General features: G+C 39.1%; 1 protein-coding gene across 3 annotated transcripts; it reads left to right on the top strand.

Moving 5' to 3' along the window:
- The first annotated feature begins 8 nt into the window (after window positions 1-8).
- Window positions 9-26,005, top strand: LOC138325761 (zinc finger Ran-binding domain-containing protein 2-like). Of its 3 annotated transcripts, XM_069271637.1 has the most exons (12): window positions 9-161; window positions 2,311-2,363; window positions 2,711-2,816; window positions 4,603-4,685; window positions 5,468-5,553; window positions 7,356-7,505; window positions 8,920-9,104; window positions 10,138-10,218; window positions 10,408-10,494; window positions 22,638-22,705; window positions 22,754-23,452; window positions 23,487-26,005. In XM_069271637.1, the coding sequence occupies exons 1-10, from the start codon at window positions 94-96 to the stop codon at window positions 22,642-22,644; spliced, it is 906 nt and encodes a 301-aa protein (XP_069127738.1). In that variant the 5' UTR covers window positions 9-93; the 3' UTR covers window positions 22,645-22,705; window positions 22,754-23,452; window positions 23,487-26,005. The 3 variants fall into 3 exon arrangements, with proteins under 3 accessions (XP_069127738.1, XP_069127737.1, XP_069127739.1); XM_069271636.1 differs by having other exon boundaries at window positions 22,754-26,005; XM_069271638.1 differs by lacking the exons at window positions 22,754-23,452; window positions 23,487-26,005 and having other exon boundaries at window positions 8,920-9,142; window positions 10,138-10,494; window positions 22,638-22,699.

Raw genomic sequence — 26,005 nt, 5'->3', positions numbered from 1 at the left:
GATATTCCGCTTATTTCATTGGATGAAAATCCTGGGTCTTATGAGTTGGCCAACAAAGTAGAGAAGGAGGGACGTGAGACGGAAGACCACACGATGTCTGGAGGAGGTGCAAGCGCAAGGTTTAAACCTAATGAAGGAGACTGGATTTGTCCCGATGCAAAGTAAATAATCTGATCAAATGGGTATCCTTTTCAGCCATTACTCACCCAAAGAAATCGAGATCTAGCTAGGCATTAAGTTATAACTAACAGGTAAGCTTAGGGTTGCTGTAAAATTATGGGGGTCATCTCAGCATGCAAAACAACCGATTTTGACAGATTCGCACGTTGCTTAATCAAACGTGTTACAAATACCGGTATGTCAGTTGTTATACACATGTATTAATAGTAGCTTGATGGTATGTTAACAAAAATATTATATTTATGCAGAAATCCAGAATGTAGCACATCTGTAGCAGGAGAGGAGAAAATGTAGTTGCCAGTCCATAATTCGAACCCGGGACCCTCCAAACACTAGCCAAATGCTCTACCGACTGAGCTACCAGGTCACCGATGATGGACCCAGTTCAATCCCGCTACACTCCTCCCTCCTTCCTCGAAGTCTTCGCCCTCAAAGCCATACGAGACCCTTCCAAACACCACCACCGTGGATTATTTAGTTTGGCGCCAATTCTGTAAAAGGAGGAGAAAATGTAGCAGCCAGACCGGAATTCGAATCTGGGACCCTCCTAACACTAGCCGAGTGCTCTACCGATTGAGCTACCTGGTTACCGATTATCGACCCAGTCCAATCCTGCTATACATCCAATTAACAAGAGCCTAAATTAATTCGGCCAATGAAATTGAATTAAAAGTTGGAGAAACACAGGCGTTTGAAAGTTTTATTCTGACAGTCAAGCTAGATCGAGGTATATTCATTGCTTTGATAAAAAAAGTACTAAAATTTTGGGTAATAAACATCAGGGTTTGCGTTTATGTTGTCCCCATATTCCTTTTAAACATAGAAATTAGAAAATCAATAGGATCCTACTTTTTTCACTGAACTCATATTCTATTTACATTAAGGGACCCCGTTTGATTTGAGAAGGACCCCATTAATGGAACACCCAGTGAATACCTGAACATTTTGATTGTATTTGAATGATACTTTTGTTCAATAGCTTCAAAACCACATACCATATTCAACACAATAAGCACCCAGGGCGTTAAAAATAATGAAAAGGTGCTTAATAAGATGAAATAATTGCAAACGCATACAGTGACGGTCTTATGCCTGGGCATTGAAATGATGCTTTCAAAAGGGGAGGGGGAATTATAGGGATGTACATGGACGTTTATTGGGTTAATATGGTATATCACATTTGTAAAAGAACAGGGAAAGTGCACATTCCTGTTGAGTACCCCAGTCAGGAAATTTCATCCAGTAATAGTTACTGTTTTAGTGGAAAAGATATAATACTTCTGACATCTTTTTTGATGACATTTTTCTGCTGTTGAAAAGTCGTCAGATGTGTATTTATCTTTATTCACAAGGACGAACATTATAGCTATTTGAGCCCACGTTTCCAAGTACATGTCAGTGACCTCTTTTTACATACCGGTATACTTGGTTTCTGTTGTATCAGAAACATAATTTACACATATAGAGATTGGAAACTTTAAGTTAACTCCTTCTTTAGTTCTTTGTCTTTGTTGATGTCAGAGGAATCTCAGGTTTATTGGCATTTCCCCTTAGCTTAACTATTTTTAAGTGTATAGTATTTTTTTAAACATGATATTTTTGCATCGGTACATAAGTTTATGGTGTATGGTTTGATATGACCATTTTCCTAGATTAACAAGATTTAATAGGATTTTGGAAAGCATGAAAATAAGCAATTTTACTATTTCATTTTTTTGAAAATAAGACAATTTTGACTGGATGTGCATTTTGTTTAATCAATATGTAAGTTAAAATATTTTTTCTTTCCAAAATCATACTCAAACCATATCTGAAAATTACTGAACTTTTTTAACATATTAAAGTTATTCTCCTGTATTTAACTTAGTTAAGAGTATATCTAAAAACCCTAAGCACATCTGCCCATCATGGTGGAGTTGACAATCTCTCTAATATATGTTTGTGGTTGTATTAATTGTTTTAATATTTACAAAATCATTTTGCAAATAAGTAATGATATATTTTTTACCAGATTTAATCATTGAATATTGTACTGTCTTGTTAGCTGGTCTATGTGTAGCTATATAAATGTATGAATTGTACTTGTATCTACACACACATTGATTAATCAATATGTACTTCTGTTTGCAGATGTGGGAATGTTAACTTTTCTAGACGAAGTCAGTGTAACAGGTGTGGTTCAGGTAAGATATCTGCAAACAATAACTCGGGGCTGATCGGTTGTCTTATTGATTGTTGTGATTTCAGAGAATGTTGGGCCAGTTTTAGATTTTTGAGTATCAAAGCAAATTTACCAAGTAGAAATAGATCTGAATGCATAAATAAATAGTTTTCAGACAAAACTGTTGTAGTAGGCCTTTGTGTATCGAATATTATCAAAGTAACTTAGCACAGACAGGAGCAGCACTTGCTGTATTGAAAATTTCAAGTGCTACAGTTGGGAGAATTTGAACCCTAGCAAAAATCTTGATTAAGTTCATTGATTTTGACTAACACTAAGATTGTATAAAATATCTTTGTTTTGTTTTAGAACGGAAGGATGGCACGGTTTTCAAGAAGGGTGGTACAGAGATAGGAAAGAATTTAGCGGAGAAGAGTAAAGGTCTTTTTAGTGCTGATGACTGGCAGTGTAAAAGGTTTGCTTCTATTACATGTGACTGGTGAAAAGCCATGATAGTGGTTTTAAGTTAACAGTTTAGTGTTGTACGTGCATTGAAAATCATTATTTACAAAGAATTGTACACCCTCAATATTTCAGGGTTACTATCACTGTCGTTATTCAACCCCCATGAATATTGTGAATGAGACTTGTATTTACTAAATTTTAAGATCCTGCTTATTTGAAGTGAGTCTCTGCAACACTTTACACCTAAAAATTAGGTGTAAAACAAGGGCTGCCGCGATACGGCAGAAGCGTACCACAATATATTGTGATACACAACAACTGTATTGTGATATATATTGCAATATTTTGACCTTAACATATGTGGTGTTTATTTTGTATATATTCCATAATAAAAACACCCTTTACATTATACAAACATACAGTGCTATATTATGTAGTTTTTACATCGATTTCAACCATGTTGTTGAGCAACAAAAATGTTCAAATGTGAGGTTTTTGTAAAAATTACGAGCCTGTGAAAAAGCTAGGCTACAGACGATCGTAACCTAATAATACAATATCTAAACATGATAGTGTCTGCAAATATTTACACTTTTGAACCTAAATAATGAACAAATTTATGTACAATTGTCCTGGCAAAATACGCTACACTTACGATCGTGATTAAACTTCAAAGGGCTGATCGGATTGCAGTGTTGTTTTGACACGTGTAGGAATTCGGAAATGGCGGCGGACGATCGTGATGAAGCCTGAAATAGCTGGCAAAATCCCTGCAGCCAATGTATTCACCGGACCTTAAATGTGTTAAGAGAATTATATATTCCGGTATTGTTGATTGATGGAGCGAATCAACTTGATAATATTTCAGAAACTAGCCTAATGTCATATTGTTTATATTCAACGTCATGCAAATGTTTGAATCATTTGAACATTATACACGTTAGTTACAAACGTTTGACCGACATCGGAATCGAATGAAAACGAAAGGGATACCCACATGGCTTCATATTATCGGAAAGGAAAGCAAATACAACTTGCTGGTTTTGTTTTAATGAAAGGACGTTTTAATTATATCAAATTAATGAAATTATGATACTAAGAAAATATATCGTAAAAAACCGGTACAGGTAAACTGTATCGCGGTACAATATTTTTTGGTGGTGTATTGCAATACCCCAATATACCGGTTAACCGCGGCAGCCCTACATCTAAAACAATGTCATACACATTGAAACAAAATAATTTTTTCAAACACAACATACATTTAACTTACCTAGATGGTTGAAAACACCTCCTTGTGACATGGTAAACTTATCCTTGTTATCAATAGCAGAGTTTATTTCATCTAAGATGAGACCATATACCTTGGGTTAAAAGTTCCTCTGGATTTTGCTTTATTTGTTCTTTCAATAATCCAAACCTTATAATAATGTTGGAAATATAGCATAAACAGTATAACTTGTCTAAACCAGATGTCATAGTGACTAGTATATATCCGGTCAATATGGACAGGTTTCCAAATCCTACAGGTTTCCAAGAAGGAAAATCTCAAAATTTTGTTACATAACACATGTAAAAGATATTTTAAAATATATTTAAACATTTTGTCAATGTTTCTTCAATCACAAAATTAATATTCTATTTCATATTTTTATGTACACTTGTAATTATGTTGTCTTTTATGATTACTAGCAAAGAAGAATAAGGCTTGGATATTTTTGCATACCAATATTTCCATAAATGCCTAGAGCTTGCATAGAAATTTATTTATGAGAAATCTTTGGATATTTTTTCAGTTGTGGTAATGTGAACTGGGCACGACGGATGACCTGCAATGTGTGTAATTCTCCAAAATATGGAAAACAGGAGCAAAGAACAGGTGAGAACTTCACTAGAGGTATTTATTGCTTGGTATAAAGTTTTCCTCTAACCAAGGATACAGATAAACATCTATCTAGTCAAATCTTTCTGCAAATTCTTCATGCTATGGTAAATCTACATGTATGTATTATATTAAAAAAAATAAGGTTTTTTGTAAGATATCAAATTAAACTTTTAAAATCCTTGGCAGATAATCTTCGGGTGAGACTGTGTCATCTGAACTATATTAGACCATGTGCAGATAACTAGTACGACCTTTGTGGGTTTTTAGTAAGATTTTCTTTCCTGCTGATTTCAATCATATTTCAGCTGTCATTTAAACAGCATTAATATCAAACTGAATGTGATGTCTAGACCTTAATTGTACCAAAATGAAAATGGACAAATAGATGCAACCGTATCTGTATACTTTCTCTCTAGTCCTGCTAACTTTATGTTCCTGATTTAAATTTGGTTATGAATGTATTTTTATCATCAATTTGACGACATTGTTTTAGATTTTCCAAACTTTCACTTGTAGCTAAAGGTAGCTGATGGAATGAAGATGTGAATTAGTAATTTGAATTTTCCCAGAGAAATACCATGATAATAACCACTGTGGCTTCTAAATAGGGCAACATTTATAAATGGTTTAATTTCAACAAATATTAGTGTCTTTGGAATCTTGGGACATCAAATTTCATGGCAATAGTTTTTGAGACTTACTGCTGAATAGGATCAACTTCAGTGGTGCTCTTTCTAACTGATGTCAGCGTTCTAATTAGCATGTACATTTTGTAGGCTTTGGAGGTGGTTACATGGAGCGAGATGAAGTTGTGGAGTATATAAAGCGAGATGGAGAAGAAGACGATAGTGAATTTGATGATGTGAGTTTCTCTATAGCTGTGTGAAATTGGTGCAGGTGTCATGTTATAGATTCAAACAAAACCGCTTTTTTATGATATCAATTTCTTTGACAAAGCCTGATCACATCTTACCCATTCCAATAACAGATTATTTCATATTTTGTCTTTGTTCCTTAAAGCTTCTTTCTATGTGAGAAGTTTTAGAAATATTTTTTCCATGCTAAAAATGTATTGTTAATCCTGTAGAATTAACATCTCTTTGGACATTTCTATAATTTTATCTATTTTAACAAAGGGGAATAACTACACATATGGTCTAGTGGGGCTCCTGTATCCTCCCTTGACATCACAGTTTATTATGCGATACTGAACATAAAGTCAACAGTAGAGCTGTTATCGTAGAGAAAATGTGCATTGCAATCTCGTCAAAATACCACGATTTTTGCCGAGTAAAATATAAAAGGAATTTATGGAAATATAAGTCATGTTTGGGGGACCAATCATGAAAGTACAATAAAGAGTGTAATTTGTATATAAATAATGTGAAACATTCATCAAAACGAACATTAATTTGTGATACTTTTAATTAGATGTTTGTTTACAAGTCAATCAGATTCTGTCCGTGTCCGACAGTGCAATGTTTTTGTTTAAGAAAATCAATTTGTCAACATTGTCTTCGGACAAACAAGCCCGTTTGTTTGTTAATGTGTTCCCTGCGCAGCTAAAGATCCTCTCTGACGACACTCTTGTTGCCGGAACACACAGATATTGTTTAACATACACAGAAAGATTCAGGTAGATGATTGCCCTATCTTTCCACCATTGTAACGGATCGGAGTTTGTGTCAGGTGGTGATCTAGTGCATTCTGATTTGTACCTTTCTATTTCCTGACAGATTATTTGTTCTTGTGTCGGAGATTTACGTTCATGTCTGATAAATAATATGTCACCCAGAAAATCTTGCAAAGTTGAAGTGGTATCCATCTTCGCACGTTTTGGTTCAGGCTCCGATTCGCGGTCAGGCGAGCGATTGGCAGTGTCTAGCTGAGAGAGTGGGAGCGTGGCCTCGGCTCCTGATTGGCTATCAGTACTAGTACTAGTGTTGTCGACTAGTTCAACTTTCACCTTGATGGGACAGGTTTTTTGACACAAATCACGAGTACTACACAGTACACAATGTATAACTGTGTTGCTATTTTAGTAAACACTGACTGATTTACCAATATTCGGCAAGATGCTTTCAAACATTGTTTAACTAAGTTGTCAACTTGTAATCAGTTTCCTTTCCAACTAACACATGATGGGTTACGGCTGACGACGTTATCGTAGATATAAGATTTTTAACGATATCATCGTCTCTTCTCTACAATCGTGATATATCGGGATGCCGATATATGATAACAGTTCTAGTCAACAGGGAGGCTAACATTTTATCATTGACTCTCTTGTCACATAATTTCCAAGTTGATTTATTTGCAAAGCTACATTAGGTATTTTCAATTGTTTTTGACAAAACATAACTACAATCGGCACTGGTTATATACGTGTACCAGGTATTTACTACTGTAAATGTACTTATTTAAGTGGTAGTTTAATTTTCGCGCTTTTCATGCTGTCTTTGGAGCACTAATTCATGTACAATGCTAAAATTTTGATATTTTTTGCTAATAAATCATAATTTACAGGGTTTTTTCGGTTGCGCTATAATATTACTGTGCTAAAATAAGTAGGTTTACTGCGTTTAGTGGTGGGTCAATGTGCCAATTAGTTATTCACCACATCAAATGTCCATTATTGTCTGTATTGTAATTTTTTTATAACAGTTTGGTCGTAAAAAGAAAAAGTTTAGAAAAACTAGTTCTGACCAGCCCCTTCCCACATTACCAAAACAGGAGACAATAGAGGAGGAGGAAGAGGAGGAGGAGGAGGAGGAAGATGGAGATTTGTCAAATTACAAGATTGACTCAGAGGAGGTAATTATGTCAGAACAGGTGCTTTATCTGATTATAAGGGTAAATGTTGCCTTAATCCCCCAACCAAAGACACAAGATTTATTTAGGGTATATAACTACATACTGTCAGTACAATTCTTGGATTATTTGCAGCTAACATAAAGGAAATCCAAACATGAATGAAAATAATTTATTTTTTAGTCTTTTCATCAGAGTATTCCCTGTATTTTAATATGGTCATATATTTTTAAAAATAATGTAACATTTTGTTCCATGATCTCAATCAAGGGAAAATAGGAATATCAATCTAATCAAACTTAGACTTGTAATTTTGCTCCACTATGATTCTCTATGGAACACTCCAATACACTATCAAACAACTTTTCGTTGCAGGTTACCTCAGTATGACCTCTATGGTTAGCAATGTGTCGCCTATGAAGTATTTGATTTAGGTCATTTCTCTTGAAAGTATAAGTAGCTACTAGAATGTCTTGAAATGTTCAAATTCTAGACTCAGGGGTCATGCTGAGGTGACCCCAAACAGAGAGTTGTTAGATCTTGTATTAAAGCATATTTTTAATTTCAATTGGATTTTTAGCCCATCATCATCAGTAGTTGTGCATATTGCGTTTTGGGACCGATCGGTCAACAAGATGGACGCAAGGCAGCCATCTTTGATTTTGATATTTAAAGTTCTGTTATCGCTATTTCTCAGAAAGTACTGAAAGGATCGGTCTCAAATTTCATATGTAGGTTTTCCTGGGGCCATAGTTGTGCATATTGCGTTTTGGGACTGATTGGTCAATAAGATGGCCGCCAGGCACCCATCTTGGATTTTGATAATTAAAGTTTGTTATCGCTATTTCACAGAAAGTATGGAATTGATCATTCTCAAATTTCACATGTAGGTTCTCCTAGGGCCCTAGTTATGCATATTGCGATTTGGGACAGATTGATCAACAAGATGGCCGCCAAAGAGTCATCTTGGATTTTGATAGTTAAAGTTTTGTTATCGCTATTTCTCAGAAAGTATTGAATGGACCATTCTCAAATTTCACATAAAGGTTCCCTTAGGGCCCTAGTTGTGCATATTGTGATTTTGGACCAATTGATCAACAATATGACCGCCAAGTAGCCATCTTGGATTTTGATAGTTGAAGTTTGTTACTGCTATTTCTCAGAAAGTACTGAAGTGATCTGTCTCAAATTTTATGTGTAGTATGTTTGAAAAAGTTTTAAAAGATCCATCTTTCCTTTGTCAGACATAGATCATTCTTTGGTGGGCGCCAAGATCCGTCTGGGATCTGTTGTAGGGATTTTATTAAACCATTGGCTTATAGTCCTAGTTATAGAACAATTAACTTGTTAAATGAACAGAATATTAATGTGTCTTTACAATTCTGAAGTTACTTATGGTTGTAAATATCAAATTTAGGAAGAAGATGATGGGGATTTGAGTAAATACGATTTGGATGGTAGTGATGAAGAGGACGATAAGAGATCAAACTCATCTTCAAGTTCATCTTCAAGGTCAAGCTCATCTTCCTCAAGGTCATCCTCATCCGGCTCTAGGTCATCCTCAAGGAATCGAAGGAAGAGAAGCAATAGGTCTAGGTCCAGGTAACTTGGTGGAGAGGGTAAAGGGTAGAGGTCAAAAGGTCAATATCACTATTGAATCTTTATTTTGTATGCATCTACCTAGTTGTTCATACTATTAGCTAACTATGCAAAATCAATGTTTGGCTGGTAAGTATTGCCTTTGATGTGTAAGATTGACTGAAGTAGTCTTAAGTGGTATTTTACACAAATATAAAAAGCACAGTTATTAATATTACATGACTGTGATGTATAATCATGCAGAAGATTATATTTATACCCCTACCATACATGTTAATTTTGTGAAGTTAAAGGGACAATTCAGTCTAAGAGAACATTAAAATTTGTACACATATCGGAAAAAAACAAGTTCTAATGGAAATTAGATCAGCCGGTTTTACTGTGATATGCCAGAAAAGCCCATGGTGGTGAAATGCGTATGAAACGTTCAAACTCGCTCGCTGTCCGCCATTACATGTTGTGGTCGAATATCTTGTATGCCGACCCCTATCCCTTGCACTTAGAGCAATGACACTTTTGTCAATAACTGCTCAAATTGCTCTGACAGTTGTGTGTTTACCTTACTAGGTGAATTGTCTTGCTTAAAAATCATTTTATCACCTCCTCTGGTTATGTAGTTGATTTGTTTGACGTGCGTGACTTTGTCTCTAGTATGGGTACAGCGTACATATTGTACCTGCTTAATCGTATTGATCAACGATTTGTAATTACAACGGTATCAATTAAAATACTAAACAATGACATGGAACTTGTCAATATTTTATGTTATATGTTTCATAAGAAATTTAGAGCATTACATTTATGCCATATTTTGCTTCTTTGTTATGTAAAAGATTTATGCTTAGTGAATTGTCCCTTTAATTATGGATGACAGTAGGTATGTACCTTATTTGCCATAAAGACAAAGCATGCATGTGCTTTACAAAATGCATAAGGAATGAGTACTTTACTGATTTAAGTATCTATAATACACAGTTCTATTAGATTTGTACCAGTTTGCTTTATATTATTGTGTACCACCATTTTTGTATTGTAGATCTGTGTCACCACAATCAAAGAGAAGCCGAGATAGGTCAAGGTCACCGAGAGACAGGAAGTCAGGATACCGGAGGTCGAGGTTTGGCGATAAGAGATAAAGTTTCACAAAGAAACTTTGTCATGAGATTTTTTTTTATGAATTGAAGCACCTTTAATTGATTCAAGTTTTTTGGGTTTTTTTTTAATGTATATTCCACAGCTTATAAGATATTTTTAAGACATGCACAACTTTTGTAATAGCATTGTTTACAAATATCATGTATTACAGATCAAGCTCTTCTGAAGACCGTCGGCGAGGCAACAGTGGATCAAGATCTTACTCAGGCAGCCATTATGATGGATCAAGGCGGTCAAGGTTTGATGTTAAAAACAACTTATTTATATGGCATAAAAGCAGAAAATTAAGATATTTCAGAAAACATATGGAAAAATTACTATTGACCGGGGAAGGGGTTGAGAGGTTGGGTGCGTATTATCTCTGTGTTCTGTGGTGTACAGAGGGGTTAGGGGTGTATTATCTTTGTGTTGTGTGGTGTACAGAGGGGTAAGGGGTGTATTATCTTTGTGTTCTGTGGTGCACAGAGGGATTAGGAGTGTATTATCTTTGTGTTCTGTGGTGTACAGAGGGGTTAGGAGTGTATTATCTTTGTGTTCTGTGGTGTACAGAGGGGTTAGGAGTGTATTATCTTTGTGTTCTGTGGTGTACAGAGGGGTTAGGAGTGTATTATCTCTGTGTTCTGTAGTGTACAGAGGGGTTAGTGGTGTATTATCTTTGTGTTATGTGGTGCACAGAGGGGTTACCAGGGTTTTTGCCAGGCCTTTATAGGGTCCGGTAAACGGACCCATTCCCAATTGAAAAATAGCACTGTATTTTCCCAAATTCAGTCACTATTTTCCCAATCATAGCATTAAGTTAAAACCGCAAATGATGTCTCAATATACCTCCGGTAACGGTTATTAATATCTAATGTCCTGTACAAGCCCATTTCACATGGGAAACATCATTTCTTAATAGTTTACGTTCGCGGAAGCGTCCCGATTTCAGTGGCGGAGTCCCACCACTTTTTGGACTTTGCAATCAAACGCACCCGAAAAATGGCGGCCATGACAGGTGAGTCGGCTGGGGTACGGACGCAAAAACATCAACCAGACATAAAAATAGGATTATAAATGGCAATCACCAATTAATCAACACCTCAGGCACAATATCTTGGGTTCTGTCAGTTGGTATTTTTGGCACGTGGCCCACTTTCAGTGTGGTAAGTGACAGTAGGAATGAGCCAGAGGTTTCGTCTGCTATTCAATTTGTTAAGTATCAGTTGTAAATAAAATTTTGTTTGAATCCATATATTGTGGTTTGTGTATACATGTAGTATATTTCGTTTTCAAATGTCTTTGACAATTTACATAGGCCTCATGTACTTGCATTTTGCCATAATCTCTGCATTGATCAGTTACATTTGTACGTTCCAAGTATTTTATTTTGAACGCTCTGGACATCGTCGACAGAGCATAAACAATACTCATCATTTGAACTATAATTTGTGTTTTATCGTGTATGGATATGTCTAATTATCACAAAAAAATAATATAGAAAATAATTTATTTTGCTTTTGGTGCATGCACTATCAGTACTTTCATTCGATATGACATAGTGCCAAAGATATTTTTTGGAATGCAATTAATTATTTTCATATTTTTATCTTAAAATAAAAGAAGAAGCTCAAACTTTTTAATGGCGGTAATGGTGTACAGAAAACAACTTTTGTAACTGTACAAAAAATACTAGTTCGTCTGCTCTTTTTAAAAATTTTTGATAGAGAAAAAATACTGTTTGTCAGCGGTGGAATATCTTTTACATGCAATATAAATTACATACAGCATCAAAAATAATTAAAATGATAAATAAATCATTTTTTTATTACTGAACACTGACGCAATAGTTAATGAATATTTTTAGTCAGACTTAAATTAAAATGAGGATGATAATTTCCCAATTTTTTAAAAACACCGATAATATTTTCCCAATTTTTGCTCAGGGTCCTTTTCCCAAAATAGCTGGCAAAAACCCTGGGTTAGGGGTGTATTATCTCTGTGTTCTGTGGTGTACAGAGGGGTTAGGGGTGTATTATCTTTGTGTGCTGTGGTGTACAGAGGGCTTAGGGGTGTATTATCTTTGTGTGCTGTGGTGCACAGAGGGGTTAGGGGTGTATTATCTTTGTGTTCTGTGGTGTACAGAGGGGTTAGGGGTGTATTATCTCTGTGTTCTGTGGTGTACAGAGGGGTAAGGGGTGTATTATCTTTGTATTATGTGGTGCACAGAGGGGTTAGGGGTGTATTATCTTTGTGTTCTGTGGTGTACAGAGGGATTAGGAGTGTATTATCTTTGTGTTCTGTGGTGTACAGAGGGGTTAGGAGTGTATTATCTTTGTGTTCTGTGGTGTACAGAGGGGTTAGGAGTGTATTATCTCTGTGTTCTGTGGTGTACAGAGGGGTTAGGAGTGTATTATCTCTGTGTTCTGTGGTGTACAGAGGGGTTAGGAGTGTATTATCTCTGTGTTCTGTGGTGTACAGAGGGGTTAGGAGTGTATTATCTCTGTGTTCTGTGGTGTACAGAGGGGTTAGGAGTGTATTATCTCTGTGTTCTGTGGTGACAGAGGGGTTAGGGGTGTATTATCTTTGTGTTCTGTGGTGTACAGAGGGGTAAGGGGTGTATTATCTCTGTGTTCTGTGGTGTACAGAGGGGTAAGGGGTGTATTATCTTTGTGTTCTGTGGTGTACAGAGGGGTAAGGGGTGTATTATCTTTGTGTTCTGTGGTGTACAGAGGGGTAAGGGGTGTATTATCTCTGTGTTCTGTGGTGTACAGAGGGGTTAGGGGTGTATTATCTCTGTGTTCTGTGGTGTACAGAGGGGTTAGGGGTGTATTATCTTTGTGTTCTGTGGTGCACAGAGGGGTTAGGGGTGTATTATCTTTGTGTTCTGTGGTGTACAGAGGGGTTAGGGGTGTATTATGTTTGTGTTCTGTGGTGTACAGAGGGGTTAGGGGTGTATTATCTTTTTTTCAGTGTGTTTCTTGTGTTGTGTACAGAGGGGTGGGGTGTATTATGTATTCTTTGTGTTCTGTGGTGTACAGAGGGGTTAGGGGTGTATTATCTCTGTGTTCTGTGGTGTACAGAGGGGTTAGGGGTGTATTATCTTTGTGTTCTGTGGTGTACAGAGGGGTTAGGGGTGTATTATCTTTGTGTTCTGTGGTGTACAGAGGGGTTAGGGGTGTATTATCTTTGTGTTCTGTGGTGTACAGAGGGGTTAGGGGTGTATTATCTTTGTGTTCTGTGGTGTACAGAGGGGTTAGTGGTGTATTATCTTTGTGTTCTGTGGTGTACAGAGGGGTTAGGAGTGTATTATCTTTGTGTTCTGTGGTGTACAGAGGGGTTAGGGGTGTATTATCTTTGTGTTCTGTGGTGTACAGAGGGGTTAGGGTGTATTATCTTTGTGTTCTGTGGTGCACAGAGGGGTTAGGGGTGTATTATCTTTGTGTTCTGTGGTGCCAGAGGGGTTAGGGGTGTATTATCTTTGTGTGCTGTGTGTACAGAGGGGTTAGGGGTGTATTATCTTTGTGTTCTGTGGTGTACAGAGGGGTAGGGGTGTATTATCTTTGTGTTCTGTGGTGTACAGAGGGGTTAGGGTGTATTATCTTTGTGTTCTGTGGTGTACAGAGGGGTTAGGGGTGTATTATCTTTGTGTTCTGTGGTGTACAGAGGGGTTAGGGGTGTATTATTTTTGTGTTCTGTGGTGTACAGAGGGGTTAGGGGTGTATTATCTTTGTGTTCTGTGGTGTACAGAGGGGTTAGGGGTGTATTATCTCTGTGTTCTGTGGTGTACAGAGGGGTTAGGGGTGTATTATCTTTGTGTTCTGTGGTGTACAGAGGGGGTTAGGGGTGTATTATCTTTGTGTTCTGTGGTGTACAGAGGGGTTAGGGGTGTATTATCTCTGTGTTCTGTGGTGTACAGAGGGGTTAGGGGTGTATTATCTCTGTGTTCTGTGGTGTACAGAGGGGTTAGGGGTGTATTATCTCTCTGTGTTCTGTGGTGTACAGAGGGGTTAGGGGTGTATTATCTCTGTGTTCTGTGGTGTACAGAGGAGTTAGGGGTGTATCATCTTTGTGTTCTGTGGTGTACAGAGGGGTTAGGGGTGTATTATCTCTGTGTTCTGTGGTGTACAGAGGGGTTAGGGGTGTATCATCTTTGTGTTCTGTGGTGTACAGAGGGGTTAGGGGTGTATCATCTTTGTGTTCTGTGGTGTACAGAGGGGGTTAGGGGTGTATTATCTCTGTGTTCTGTGGTGTACAGAGGGGTTAGGGGTGTATTATCTCTGTGTTCTGTGGTGTACAGAGGGGTTAGGGGTGTATTATCTCTGTGTTCTGTGGTGTACAGAGGGGTTTAGGGGTGAGGGTTAGGGTGTATTATCTTTGTGTTCTGTGGTGTACAGAGGGGTTAGGGGTGTATTATCTTGTGTTCTGTGGTGTACAGAGGGGTTAGGGGTGTATTATCTTTGTGTTCTGTGGTGTACAGAGGGGTTAGGGGTGTATTATCTCTGTGTTCTGTGGTGTACAGAGGGGTTAGGGGTGTATTATCTTTGTGTTCTGTGGTGTACAGAGGGGTTAGGGGTGTATTATCTTTGTGTTCTGTGGTGTACAGAGGGGTTAGGGGTGTATTATCTCTGTGTTCTGTGGTGTACAGAGGGGTTAGGGGTGTATTATCTCTTGTGTTCTGTGGTGTACAGAGGGGTTAGGGGTGTATTATCTCTGTGTTTCTGTGGTGTACAGAGGGGTTAGGGGTGTATTATCTTTGTGTTCTGTGGTGTACAGAGGGGTTAGGGGTGTATTATCTCTGTGTTCTGTGGTGTACAGAGGGGTTAGGGGTGTATTATCTCTGTGTTCTGTGGTGTACAGAGGGGTTAGGGGTGTATTATCTTTGTGTTCTGTGGTGTACAGAGGGGTTAGGGGTGTATTATCTCTGTGTTCTGTGGTGTACAGAGGGGTTAGGGGTGTATTATCTTTGTGTTCTGTGGTGTACAGAGGGGTTAGGGGTGTATTATCTTTGTGTTCTGTGGTGTACAGAGGGGTTAGGGGTGTATTATCTTTGTGTTCTGTGGTGTACAGAGGGGTTAGGGGTGTATTATCTCTGTGTTCTGTGGTGTACAGAGGGGTTAGGGGTGTATTATCTCTGTGTTCTGTGGTGTACAGAGGGGTTAGGGGTGTATTATCTTGTGTTCTGTGGTGTACAGAGGGGTTAGGGGTGTATTATCTCTGTGTTCTGTGGTGTACAGAGGGGTTAGGGGTGTATTATCTCTTGTGTTCTGTGGTGTACAGAGGGGTTAGGGGTGTATTATCTCTGTGTTCTGTGGTGTACAGAGGGGTTAGGAGTGTATTATCTCTGTGTTCTGTGGTGTACAGAGGGGTTAGGGGTGTATTATCTCTGTGTTCTGTGGTGTACAGAGGGGTTAGGGGTGTATTATCTTTGTGTTCTGTGGTGTACAGAGGGGTTAGGGGTGTATTATCTTTGTGTTCTGTGGTGTACAGAGGGGTTAGGGGTGTATTATCTCTGTGTTCTGTGGTGTACAGAGGGGTTAGGGGTGTATTATCTTTGTGTTCTGTGGTGTACAGAGGGGTTAGGGGTGTATTATCTCTGTGTTCTGTGGTGTACAGAGGGGTTAGGGGTGTATTATCTTTGTGTTCTGTGGTGTACAGAGGGGTTAGGGGTGTATTATCTCTGTGTTCTGTGGTGTACAGAGGGGTTAGGGGTGTATTATCTTTGTGTTCTGTGGTGTACAGAGGGGTTAGGGGTGTATTATCTCTGTGTTCTGTGGTGTACAGAGGGGTTAGGGGTGTATTATCTTTGTGTTCTGTGGTGTACAGAGGGGTTAGGGGTGTATTATCTTTGTGTTCTGTGTGTACAGAGGGGTTAGGGGTGTATTATCTCTGTGTTCTGTGGTGTACAGAGGGGTTAGGGGTGTATTATCTTTGTGTTCTGTGGTGTACAGAGGGGTTAGGGGTGTATTATCTTTGTGTTCTGTGGTGTACAGAGGGGTTAGGGGTGTATTATCTTTGTGTTCTGTGGTGTACAGAGGGGTTAGGGGTGTATTATCTCTGTGTTCTGTGGTGTACAGAGGGGTTAGGGGTGTATTATCTTTGTGTTCTGTGGTGTACAGAGGGGTTAGGGGTGTATTATCTTTGTGTTCTGTGGTGTACAGAGGGGTTAGGGGGTGTATTATCTTTGTGTTCTGTGGTGTACAGAGGGGTTAGGGGTGTATTATCTTTGTGTTCTGTGGTGTACAGAGGGGTTAGGGGGTGTATTATCTTTGTGTTCTGTGGTGTACAGAGGGGTTAGGGGTGTATTATCTTTGTGTTCTGTGGTGTACAGAGGGGTTAGGGGTGTATTATCTTGTGTTCTGTGGTGTACAGAGGGGTTAGGGGTGTATTATCTTTGTGTTCTGTGGTGTACAGAGGGGTTAGGGGTGTATTATCTCTTTGTGTTCTGTGGTGTACAGAGGGGTTAGGGGTGTATCATCTTTGTGTTCTGTGGTGTACAGAGGGGTTAGGGGTGTATCATCTTTGTGTTCTGTGGTGTACAGAGGGGTTAGGGGTGTATCATCTTTGTGTTCTGTGGTGTACAGAGGGGTTAGGGGTGTATTATCTTTGTGTTCTGTGGTGTACAGAGGGGTTAGGGGTGTATTATCTTTGTGTTCTGTGGTGTACAGAGGGGTTAGGGGTGTATTATCTTTGTGTTCTGTGGTGTACAGAGGGGTTAGGGGTGTATTATCTTTGTGTTCTGTGGTGTACAGAGGGTTAGGGGTGTATTATCTTTGTGTTCTGTGGTGTACAGAGGGGTTAGGGGTGTATTATCTTTGTGTTCTGTGGTGTACAGAGGGGTTAGGGGTGTATTATCTCTGTGTTCTGTGGTGTACAGAGGGGTTAGGGGTGTATTATCTTTGTGTTCTGTGGTGTACAGAGGGGTTAGGGGTGTATTATCTTTGTGTTCTGTGGTGTACAGAGGGGTTAGGGGTGTATTATCTCTGTGTTCTGTGGTGTACAGAGGGGGTTAGGGGTGTATTATCTCTTGTGTTCTGTGGTGTACAGAGGGGTTAGGGTGTATTATCTTTGTGTTCTGTGGTGTACAGAGGGGTTAGGGGTGTATTATCTTTGTGTTCTGTGGTGTACAGAGGGGTTAGGGGTGTATTATCTCTGTGTTTGTGTGACTGTGGGGTGTACAATTATCTGGTTCTGTGGTGTACAGAGGGTTAGGGTGTATTATCTCTGTGTTCTGTGGTGTACAGAGGGGTTTAGGGGTGTATTATCTCTTGTGTTCTGTGGTGTACAGAGGGGTTAGGGGTGTATTATCTTTGTGTTCTGTGGTGTACAGAGGGGTTAGGGGTGTATTATCTTTGTGTTCTGTGGTGTACAGAGGGGTTAGGGGTGTATTATCTTTGTGTTCTGTGGTGTACAGAGGGGTTAGGGGTGTATTATCTCTGTGTTCTGTGTGTACAGAGGGTTAGGGTGTATTATCTCTGTGTTCTGTGGTGTACAGAGGGGTTAGGGGTGTATTATCTCTGTGTTCTGTGGTGTACAGAGGGGTTAGGGGTGTATTATCTCTTGTGTTCTGTGGTGTACAGAGGGGTTAGGGTGTATTATCTTGTGTTCTGTGGTGTACAGAGGGGTTAGGGGTGTATTATCTTTGTGTTCTGTGGTGTACAGAGGGGTTAGGGGTGTATTATCTTTGTGTTCTGTGGTGTACAGAGGGGTTAGGGGTGTATTATCTTTGTGTTCTGTGGTGTACAGAGGGGTTAGGGGTGTATTATCTCTTGTGTTCTGTGGTGTACAGAGGGGTTAGGGGTGTATTATCTTGTGTGTTCTGTGGTGTACAGAGGGGTTAGGGGTGTATTATCTCTGTGTTCTGTGGTGTACAGAGGGGTTAGGGGTGTATTATCTCTGTGTTCTGTGGTGTACAGAGGGGTTAGGGGTGTATTATCTTTGTGTTCTGTGGTGTACAGAGGGGTTAGGGGTGTATTATCTTTGTGTTCTGTGGTGTACAGAGGGGTTAGGGGTGTATTATCTCTTGTGTTCTGTGGTGTACAGAGGGGTTAGGGGTGTATTATCTCTGTGTTCTGTGGTGTACAGAGGGGTTAGGGGTGTATTATCTTTGTGTTCTGTGGTGTACAGAGGGGTTAGGGGTGTATTATCTTTGTGTTCTGTGGTGTACAGAGGGGTTAGGGGTGTATTATCTTTGTGTTCTGTGGTGTACAGAGGGGTTAGGGGTGTATTATCTTTGTGTTCTGTGGTGTACAGAGGGGTTAGGGGTGTATTATCTCTGTGTTCTGTGGTGTACAGAGGGGTAAGGGGTGTATTATCTTTGTGTTCTGTGGTGTACAGAGGGGTTAGGGGTGTATCATCTTTGTGTTCTGTGGTGTACAGAGGAGTTAGGGGTGTATCATCTTTGTGTTCTGTGGTGTACAGAGGGGTTAGGGGTGTATTATCTTTGTGTTCTGTGGTGTACAGAGGGGTTAGGGGTGTATTATCTTTGTGTTCTGTGGTGTACAGAGGGGTTAGGGGTGTATTATCTTTGTGTTCTGTGGTGTACAGAGGGGTTAGGGGTGTATTATCTCTGTGTTCTGTGGTGTACAGAGGGGTTAGGGGTGTATTATCTCTGTGTTCTGTGGTGTACAGAGGGGTTAGGGGTGTATTATCTCTGTGTTCTGTGGTGTACAGAGAGGGTTAGGGGTGTATTATCTTTGTGTTCTGTGGTGTACAGAGGGGTTAGGGGTGTATTATCTTTGTGTTCTGTGGTGTACAGAGGGGTTAGGGGTGTATTATCTTTGTGTTCTGTGGTGTACAGAGGGGTTAGGGGTGTATTATCTTGTGTGTTCTGTGGTGTACAGAGGGGTTAGGGGTGTATTATCTTTGTGTTCTGTGGTGTACAGAGGGGTTAGGGGTGTATTATCTCTGTGTTCTGTGGTGTACAGAGGGGTTAGGGGTGTATTATCTCTGTGTTCTGTGGTGTACAGAGGGGTTAGGGGTGTATATTATCTTTGTGTTCTGTGGTGTACAGAGGGGTTAGGGGTGTATTATCTCTGTGTTCTGTGGTGTACAGAGGGGTTAGGGGTGTATTATCTTTGTGTTCTGTGGTGTACAGAGGGGTTAGGGGTGTATTATCTCTGTGTTCTGTGGTGTATTAGAGGGGTTAGGGGGTAGGGTGTATTATCTCTGTGTTCTGTGGTGTACAGAGGGGTTAGGGGTGTATTATCTTTGTGTTCTGTGGTGTACAGAGGGGTTAGGGGTGTATTATCTTTGTGTTCTGTGGTGTACAGAGGGGTTAGGGGTGTATTATCTCTGTGTTCTGTGGTGTACAGAGGGGTTAGGGGTGTATTATCTCTGTGTTCTGTGGTGTACAGAGGGGTTAGGGGTGTATTATCTCTGTGTTCTGTGGTGTACAGAGGGGTTAGGGGTGTATTATCTCTGTGTTCTGTGGTGTACAGAGGGGTTAGGGGTGTATTATAGGTGTTATCTCTGTGTTCTGTGGTGTACAGAGGGGTTAGGGTGTATTATCTCTGTGTTCTGTGGTGTACAGAGGGGTTTAGGGGTGTATTATCTCTGTGTTCTGTGGTGTACAGAGGGGTTAGGGGTGTATTATCTCTGTGTTCTGTGGTGTACAGAGGGGTTAGGGGTGTATTATCTCTGTGTTCTGTGGTGTACAGAGGGGTTAGGGGTGTATTATCTCTGTGTTCTGTGGTGTACAGAGGGGTTAGGGGTGTATTATCTCTGTGTTCTGTGGTGTACAGAGGGGTTAGGGGTGTATTATCTCTGTGTTCTGTGGTGTACAGAGGGGTTAGGGGTGTATTATCTTTGTGTTCTGTGGTGTACAGAGGGGTTAGGGGTGTATTATCTCTGTGTTCTGTGGTGTACAGAGGGGTTAGGGGTGTATTATCTTTGTGTTCTGTGGTGTACAGAGGGGTTAGGGGTGTATTATCTTTGTGTTCTGTGGTGTACAGAGGGGTTAGGGTGTATTATCTCTGTGTTCTGTGGTGTACAGAGGGGTTAGGGGTGTATTATCTCTTGTGTTCTGTGGTGTACAGAGGGGTTAGGGGTGTTACTTTTCTGTGGAAAGGTTAGGGGTATTATCTCTTGTGTTCTGTGGTGTACAGAGGGGTTAGGGGTGTATTATCTCTGTGTTCTGTGGTGTACAGAGGGGTTAGGGGTGTATTATCTCTGTGTTCTGTGGTGTACAGAGGGGTTAGGGGTGTATTATCTCTGTGTTCTGTGGTGTACAGAGGGGTTAGGGGTGTATTATCTCTGTGTTCTGTGGTGTACAGAGGGGTTAGGGGTGTATTATCTCTGTGTTCTGTGGTGTACAGAGGGGTTAGGGGTGTATTATCTCTGTGTTCTGTGGTGTACAGAGGGGTTAGGGGTGTATTATCTCTGTGTTCTGTGGTGTACAGAGGGGTTAGGGGTGTATTATCTCTGTGTTCTGTGGTGTACAGAGGGGTTAGGGGTGTATCATCTTTGTGTTCTGTGGTGTACAGAGGGGTTAGGGGTGTATTATCTCTGTGTTCTGTGGTGTACAGAGGGGTTAGGGGTGTATTATCTCTGTGTTCTGTGGTGTACAGAGGGGTTAGGGGTGTATTATCTCTGTGTTCTGTGGTGTACAGAGGGGTTAGGGGTGTATTATCTCTGTGTTCTGTGGTGTACAGAGGGGTTAGGGGTGTATTATCTTTGTGTTCTGTGGTGTACAGAGGGGTTAGGGGTGTATTATCTCTGTGTTCTGTGGTGTACAGAGGGGTTAGGGGTGTATTATCTCTGTGTTCTGTGGTGTACAGAGGGGTTAGGGGTGTATCATCTTTGTGTTCTGTGGTGTACAGAGGGGTTAGGGGTGTATTATCTCTGTGTTCTGTGGTGTACAGAGGGGTTAGGGGTGTATTATCTCTGTGTTCTGTGGTGTACAGAGGGGTTAGGGGTGTATTATCTCTGTGTTCTGTGGTGTACAGAGGGGTTAGGGGTGTATTATCTCTGTGTTCTGTGGTGTACAGAGGGGTTAGGGGTGTATTATCTCTGTGTTCTGTGGTGTACAGAGGGGTTAGGGGTGTATTATCTTTGTGTTCTGTGGTGTACAGAGGGGTTAGGGGTGTATTATCTCTGTGTTCTGTGGTGTACAGAGGGGTTAGGGGTGTATTATCTCTTGTGTTCTGTGGTGTACAGAGGGGTTAGGGGTGTATTATCTTTGTGTTCTGTGGTGTACAGAGGGGTTAGGGGTGTATTATCTTTGTGTTCTGTGGTGTACAGAGGGGTTAGGGGTGTATCATCTTTGTGTTCTGTGGTGTACAGAGGGGTTAGGGGTGTATTATCTTTGTGTTCTGTGGTGTACAGAGGGGTTAGGGGTGTATCATCTTTGTGTTCTGTGGTGTACAGAGGAGTTAGGGGTGTATCATCTTTGTGTTCTGTGGTGTACAGAGGGGTTAGGAGTGTATTATCTCTGTGTTCTGTGGTGTACAGAGGGGTTAGGGGTGTATTATCTCTGTGTTCTGTGGTGTACAGAGGGGTTAGGGGTGTATTATCTCTGTGTTCTGTGGTGTACAGAGGGGTTAGGGGTGTATTATCTCTGTGTTCTGTGGTGTACAGAGGGGTTAGTGGTGTATTATCTTTGTGTTATGTGGTGCACAGAGGGGTTAGGGGTGTATTATCTCTGTGTTCTGTGGTGTACAGAGGGGTTAGGGGTGTATTATCTCTGTGTTCTGTGGTGTACAGAGGGGTTAGGGGTGTATTATCTTTGTGTTCTGTGGTGTACAGAGGGGTTAGGAGTGTATTATCTCTGTGTTCTGTGGTGTACAGAGGGGTTAGGGGTGTATTATCTTTGTGTTCTGTGGTGTACAGAGGGGTTAGGGGTGTATTATCTCTGTGTTCTGTGGTGTACAGAGGGGTTAGGGGTGTATTATCTCTGTGTTCTGTGGTGTACAGAGGGGTTAGGGGTGTATTATCTCTGTGTTCTGTGGTGTACAGATAGTCCTCATAGTAGCTTAAACAAGTTATGTATCCTACTGTTATTGTCCTTTACATACTTAGTCAACATGAAAAGTTACATAGACTCAAAATATCTTGTTTAAGTTTGAGTTTCAGTAATAGGGGTAAAAGTATTTGTATTAATAGAACAACGGTGATAGGGGTAAAAGTATTTGTATTAATAGAAAACATGGTCAGCCGTCTCATGGCTTCATTGGCATTGCATCAAGGATACTTAAAAGCTTATTTTCTTTAAATACTTAAAATCATTGCATCTTAAAAAGTTGGGACATAAATTGCTTCAGCAATAATTATAAAGTCCAAAGGTTTTTGGTTCCAAATCTTAATAACCCTTTGGTAGCTACTTCAATTTACAAAAGATTAATTATACATATACATAAAGTTCTTTAAGTTTGGAAAATTTGTGTTGACAAACCTTTTCAATTTCAGGTATTGAACGCTCCCCCAGATGATGTCTACCAGATAATTGACCCGATGGTGCTGAGGATTTGGCGTATTTCTTTAAAATATAAAAACGTTACGATGGTGCTGAGGATTTGGCGTATATTATCATGGACATTAGGCCTATCTGTCAACTGGACCCCTATTTTATTGATCAATGGATTTGTAAGGAGGGAAATTTGATGGAATTAGAATATCAAATTGATTTTCTCATTCAAGTTATATCTAAAGATGAAGTAATTTCTTTCTTTAATCATAAATACGATTATATTCTACAGCAATAAATATATGCACACCGAGACGACATGTTTATGTAATTTTCTGTGCACAGGGAACCCATGCACATGGTTATCTAAGCATTGGTTTCTTTTCTCAAGAACTTTGTCAGTCTAAATATTGATTTCTGTGTATTAAAAGGGAAAAAACACTTGTCTGTACATAATCAGGTGTCTGGATCAGTGAAGCTTGTCAAGTCAGAATTTGATTTCAGTTTTCAGCCCTTCTTTCTGCAGGCATTAGTATTTGTCTTTGTTTGGTTTCTATGTAAGTATAGCTTTGTCCATCTTTACCTTTAGTTACTATAACTAGTCCAACTTTCATTGCAGTTTATGGTTTCACATAAAACAGAGCTTTGTCATTTCGGCAGTTGTCGGCGAGACTGTAAGGTTTTGCTTTATTATCCATTTACCGGTAAATCTGCCTTAGCGGCCGCCTCTGTATGAAGACCACCTGCGTAATACAATTCAATCTGTGTATAAAGACCACCTGACTCTAACTGTCCCTTGGGTGATCTTTATACACAGGTTTGACTGTTTCTTGGGTGATCTTAATACACAGGTTTGACTGTTTCTTGGGTGGTCTTTATAGACAGGTTTGACTGTCCTTTCGGTGGTCTTTATACACAGGATTGACAGTCCCTTGAGTGGTCTTTATACACAGGTTTGACTGTCCCTCGTGTGGTCTTTATACACAGGATTGACTGTCCCTTGGGTGGTCTTTATACACAAGTTTGACTGTCTCTTGGGCGGTCTTTATAGATAGGTTTGACTGTCCCTTGAGTGGTCTTTATACACAGGTTTGACTGTCCCTTGGGTGGTCTTTATACACAGGTTTGACTGTCCCTTGGGTGGTCTTTATACACAGGATTGACTGTCCCTTGGGTGGTCTTTATACACAGGTTTGACTGTACATTGGGTGGTCTTTATACACAGGTTTGACTGTCCCTTGAGTGGTCTTTATACCCAGGATTGACTATTTAAATCCAGTTAAGACTTGTAAAAATTACTATCTACTAAACATAATTATGAAAGTTGGATAGACAAGGCAGTAAATTATGCATAATTCTTGTTTTCTTGTTTTCTTTTCAGTTGAACCTTGCTAAGATCCTGTTTCTTTGATAGTAGAAAATGGTTTCTGTTTATAGTAGAATTTTATGGTCTAGACTTTGATTTTCAAGTGCAGTGAATCTTACTTGTTTCATAGCTAACACATAGGTTTCTGTAAGAGTAAAATTCCGGCCCGTAACTGTCTGTTTTATGTAATCATTAGAACTAATGTCCATGTAGATTCTGGTTTCTGTGAACATTAGGACTTTGTAAAACTGAACACACTTTCTGCCATCAGCAGAATTCTGGGTATAATAGTTGATGGTTTTACTGAACAGTTGACTAGGTTTCTGTTAACAGTAGAAAGTTACCAGTCTATAGTTTGGTGTTTGTGAATAGAATTTGTCAATCTGGACTCTTGATTCTATGTACAGCAGAACTTTGTCATTATGGGTACTGGTTTCTGTGTGCGACTCAAATTTTGTCAATTAAAACACTGGATTCACTGTATGATATTAGTTTGGCAATTCCTAGACGTCTACAGACGTGTCATCATTTCCTCCAAGATATAGGCAATACACCAGCAGTTAAGTAATTTCCCATGTTTTACATTGAAATTGGACCATAAATACCAAGTAACAGAAATAGAATTTAAAGTCTTGTCATCACAGATATTTTTAGCACTTGTTTTGAATTCCTGTATTTAATTTGTTATTACATATGTTTACATCATTCACATGAACCATTTGCATGTTATCGCCCCAGGTAATCATTTTATGTTGGTGTTCATCACGTTTTAGTTCTTCATCAAGCTGTATGAATGATGTTTTGAGTGCAAAAATATTCATTATTACAGAATATCATGTACCTGTGTTGTTGTGTGGGGTGTGTATTGTACAAAAATCTATCCATTTTGCTTCTATTATTAGATCACAAGTATAGCCCTTGATTATTTTTTTTTCTGTAATCATAATCTCATAAAATATTGGACAGTTTATGTTGATATTCCATATTTTGTACACACAGCAAGAGCGAGGTGTTTATTTTATGTGAAATATCTAAATTTGATCAGAGGAAAAACAAATCGAGAAACCACTACAAGTGGTTATAAAATAAAAATAGAGTATAGTTTATGGTAAGTAGTTCGGGAACCATGTTGTAATAATAGATTCTACACAATTTTCTTTCCAAATGAGGGTATTAATTAAATATATTTGTATATCTTTGTGTAATTATGACAATGGACTATTTCTAAGATAATCTGCTTTAATCATACACAAAGTATTCTTTATTTTTAATGGTAAGTATGTTTCTTTTACCCGTCAACATCAAGTTCACCATGGATGTGATGGCGATTTTTTTGTCAGACCAATCTCCTAAGTCATTTAGAATACCAGTCTACTAATACAATGTAGTTAATTCTTGTGTACATATTCAATGAAGGAATGGACATCTTTAATATAGTGGATATTTATCTAAATTTTTAAAGCTATTAATAGATCTGGGACACAAGACAATTTAAGGTCACGAAAGGTATCTTTTATTTCAGAGAGTAAGAGATATATTACAGAATGAAAAAAAAAAAATCCCCCAATTATTTATATAAAGATATTGTATGCCTTTAGTTAAGCATTCTCTACCAAGCTATCTATAAAAGTAAAACCAGAGATATAGCTCTGGCAAAACAGAAAGGAAGTTACTCTGATAAATCAGCTTCAAAACCAATGCATTTTGATATTATCTTCAATAAAATGCCCCATAGTTTCCCAATTGTCTTAATTTAATCAATATTCATGGTTGGCTTTGTTATGAATGAGAGTAATTTAAAAAAAAAAAAAAAAAACAACAACAACAACACTTTACTGTATTTGTTCATATTGTTGAATGGTTTCGCATATTTTGCAATTATATGTATTATACAATTCTAAATAATGAAATGTTTTAGCATGAAATTCTTTGTTTTCTTGATTTGGTTAAATTGTTAGTGAATAACATAAGTAGATTTACAAACATTAAATTTTTGAAAAACAA

The sequence above is a fragment of the Argopecten irradians genome, chromosome 6 (assembly GCF_041381155.1).
Source record: "Argopecten irradians isolate NY chromosome 6, Ai_NY, whole genome shotgun sequence".
NCBI lineage: Eukaryota > Metazoa > Mollusca > Bivalvia > Pectinida > Pectinidae > Argopecten > Argopecten irradians.
The sequence above is the reverse complement of the archived record's forward strand: the minus strand, read 5'-3'. Positions and strand labels throughout refer to the sequence as shown.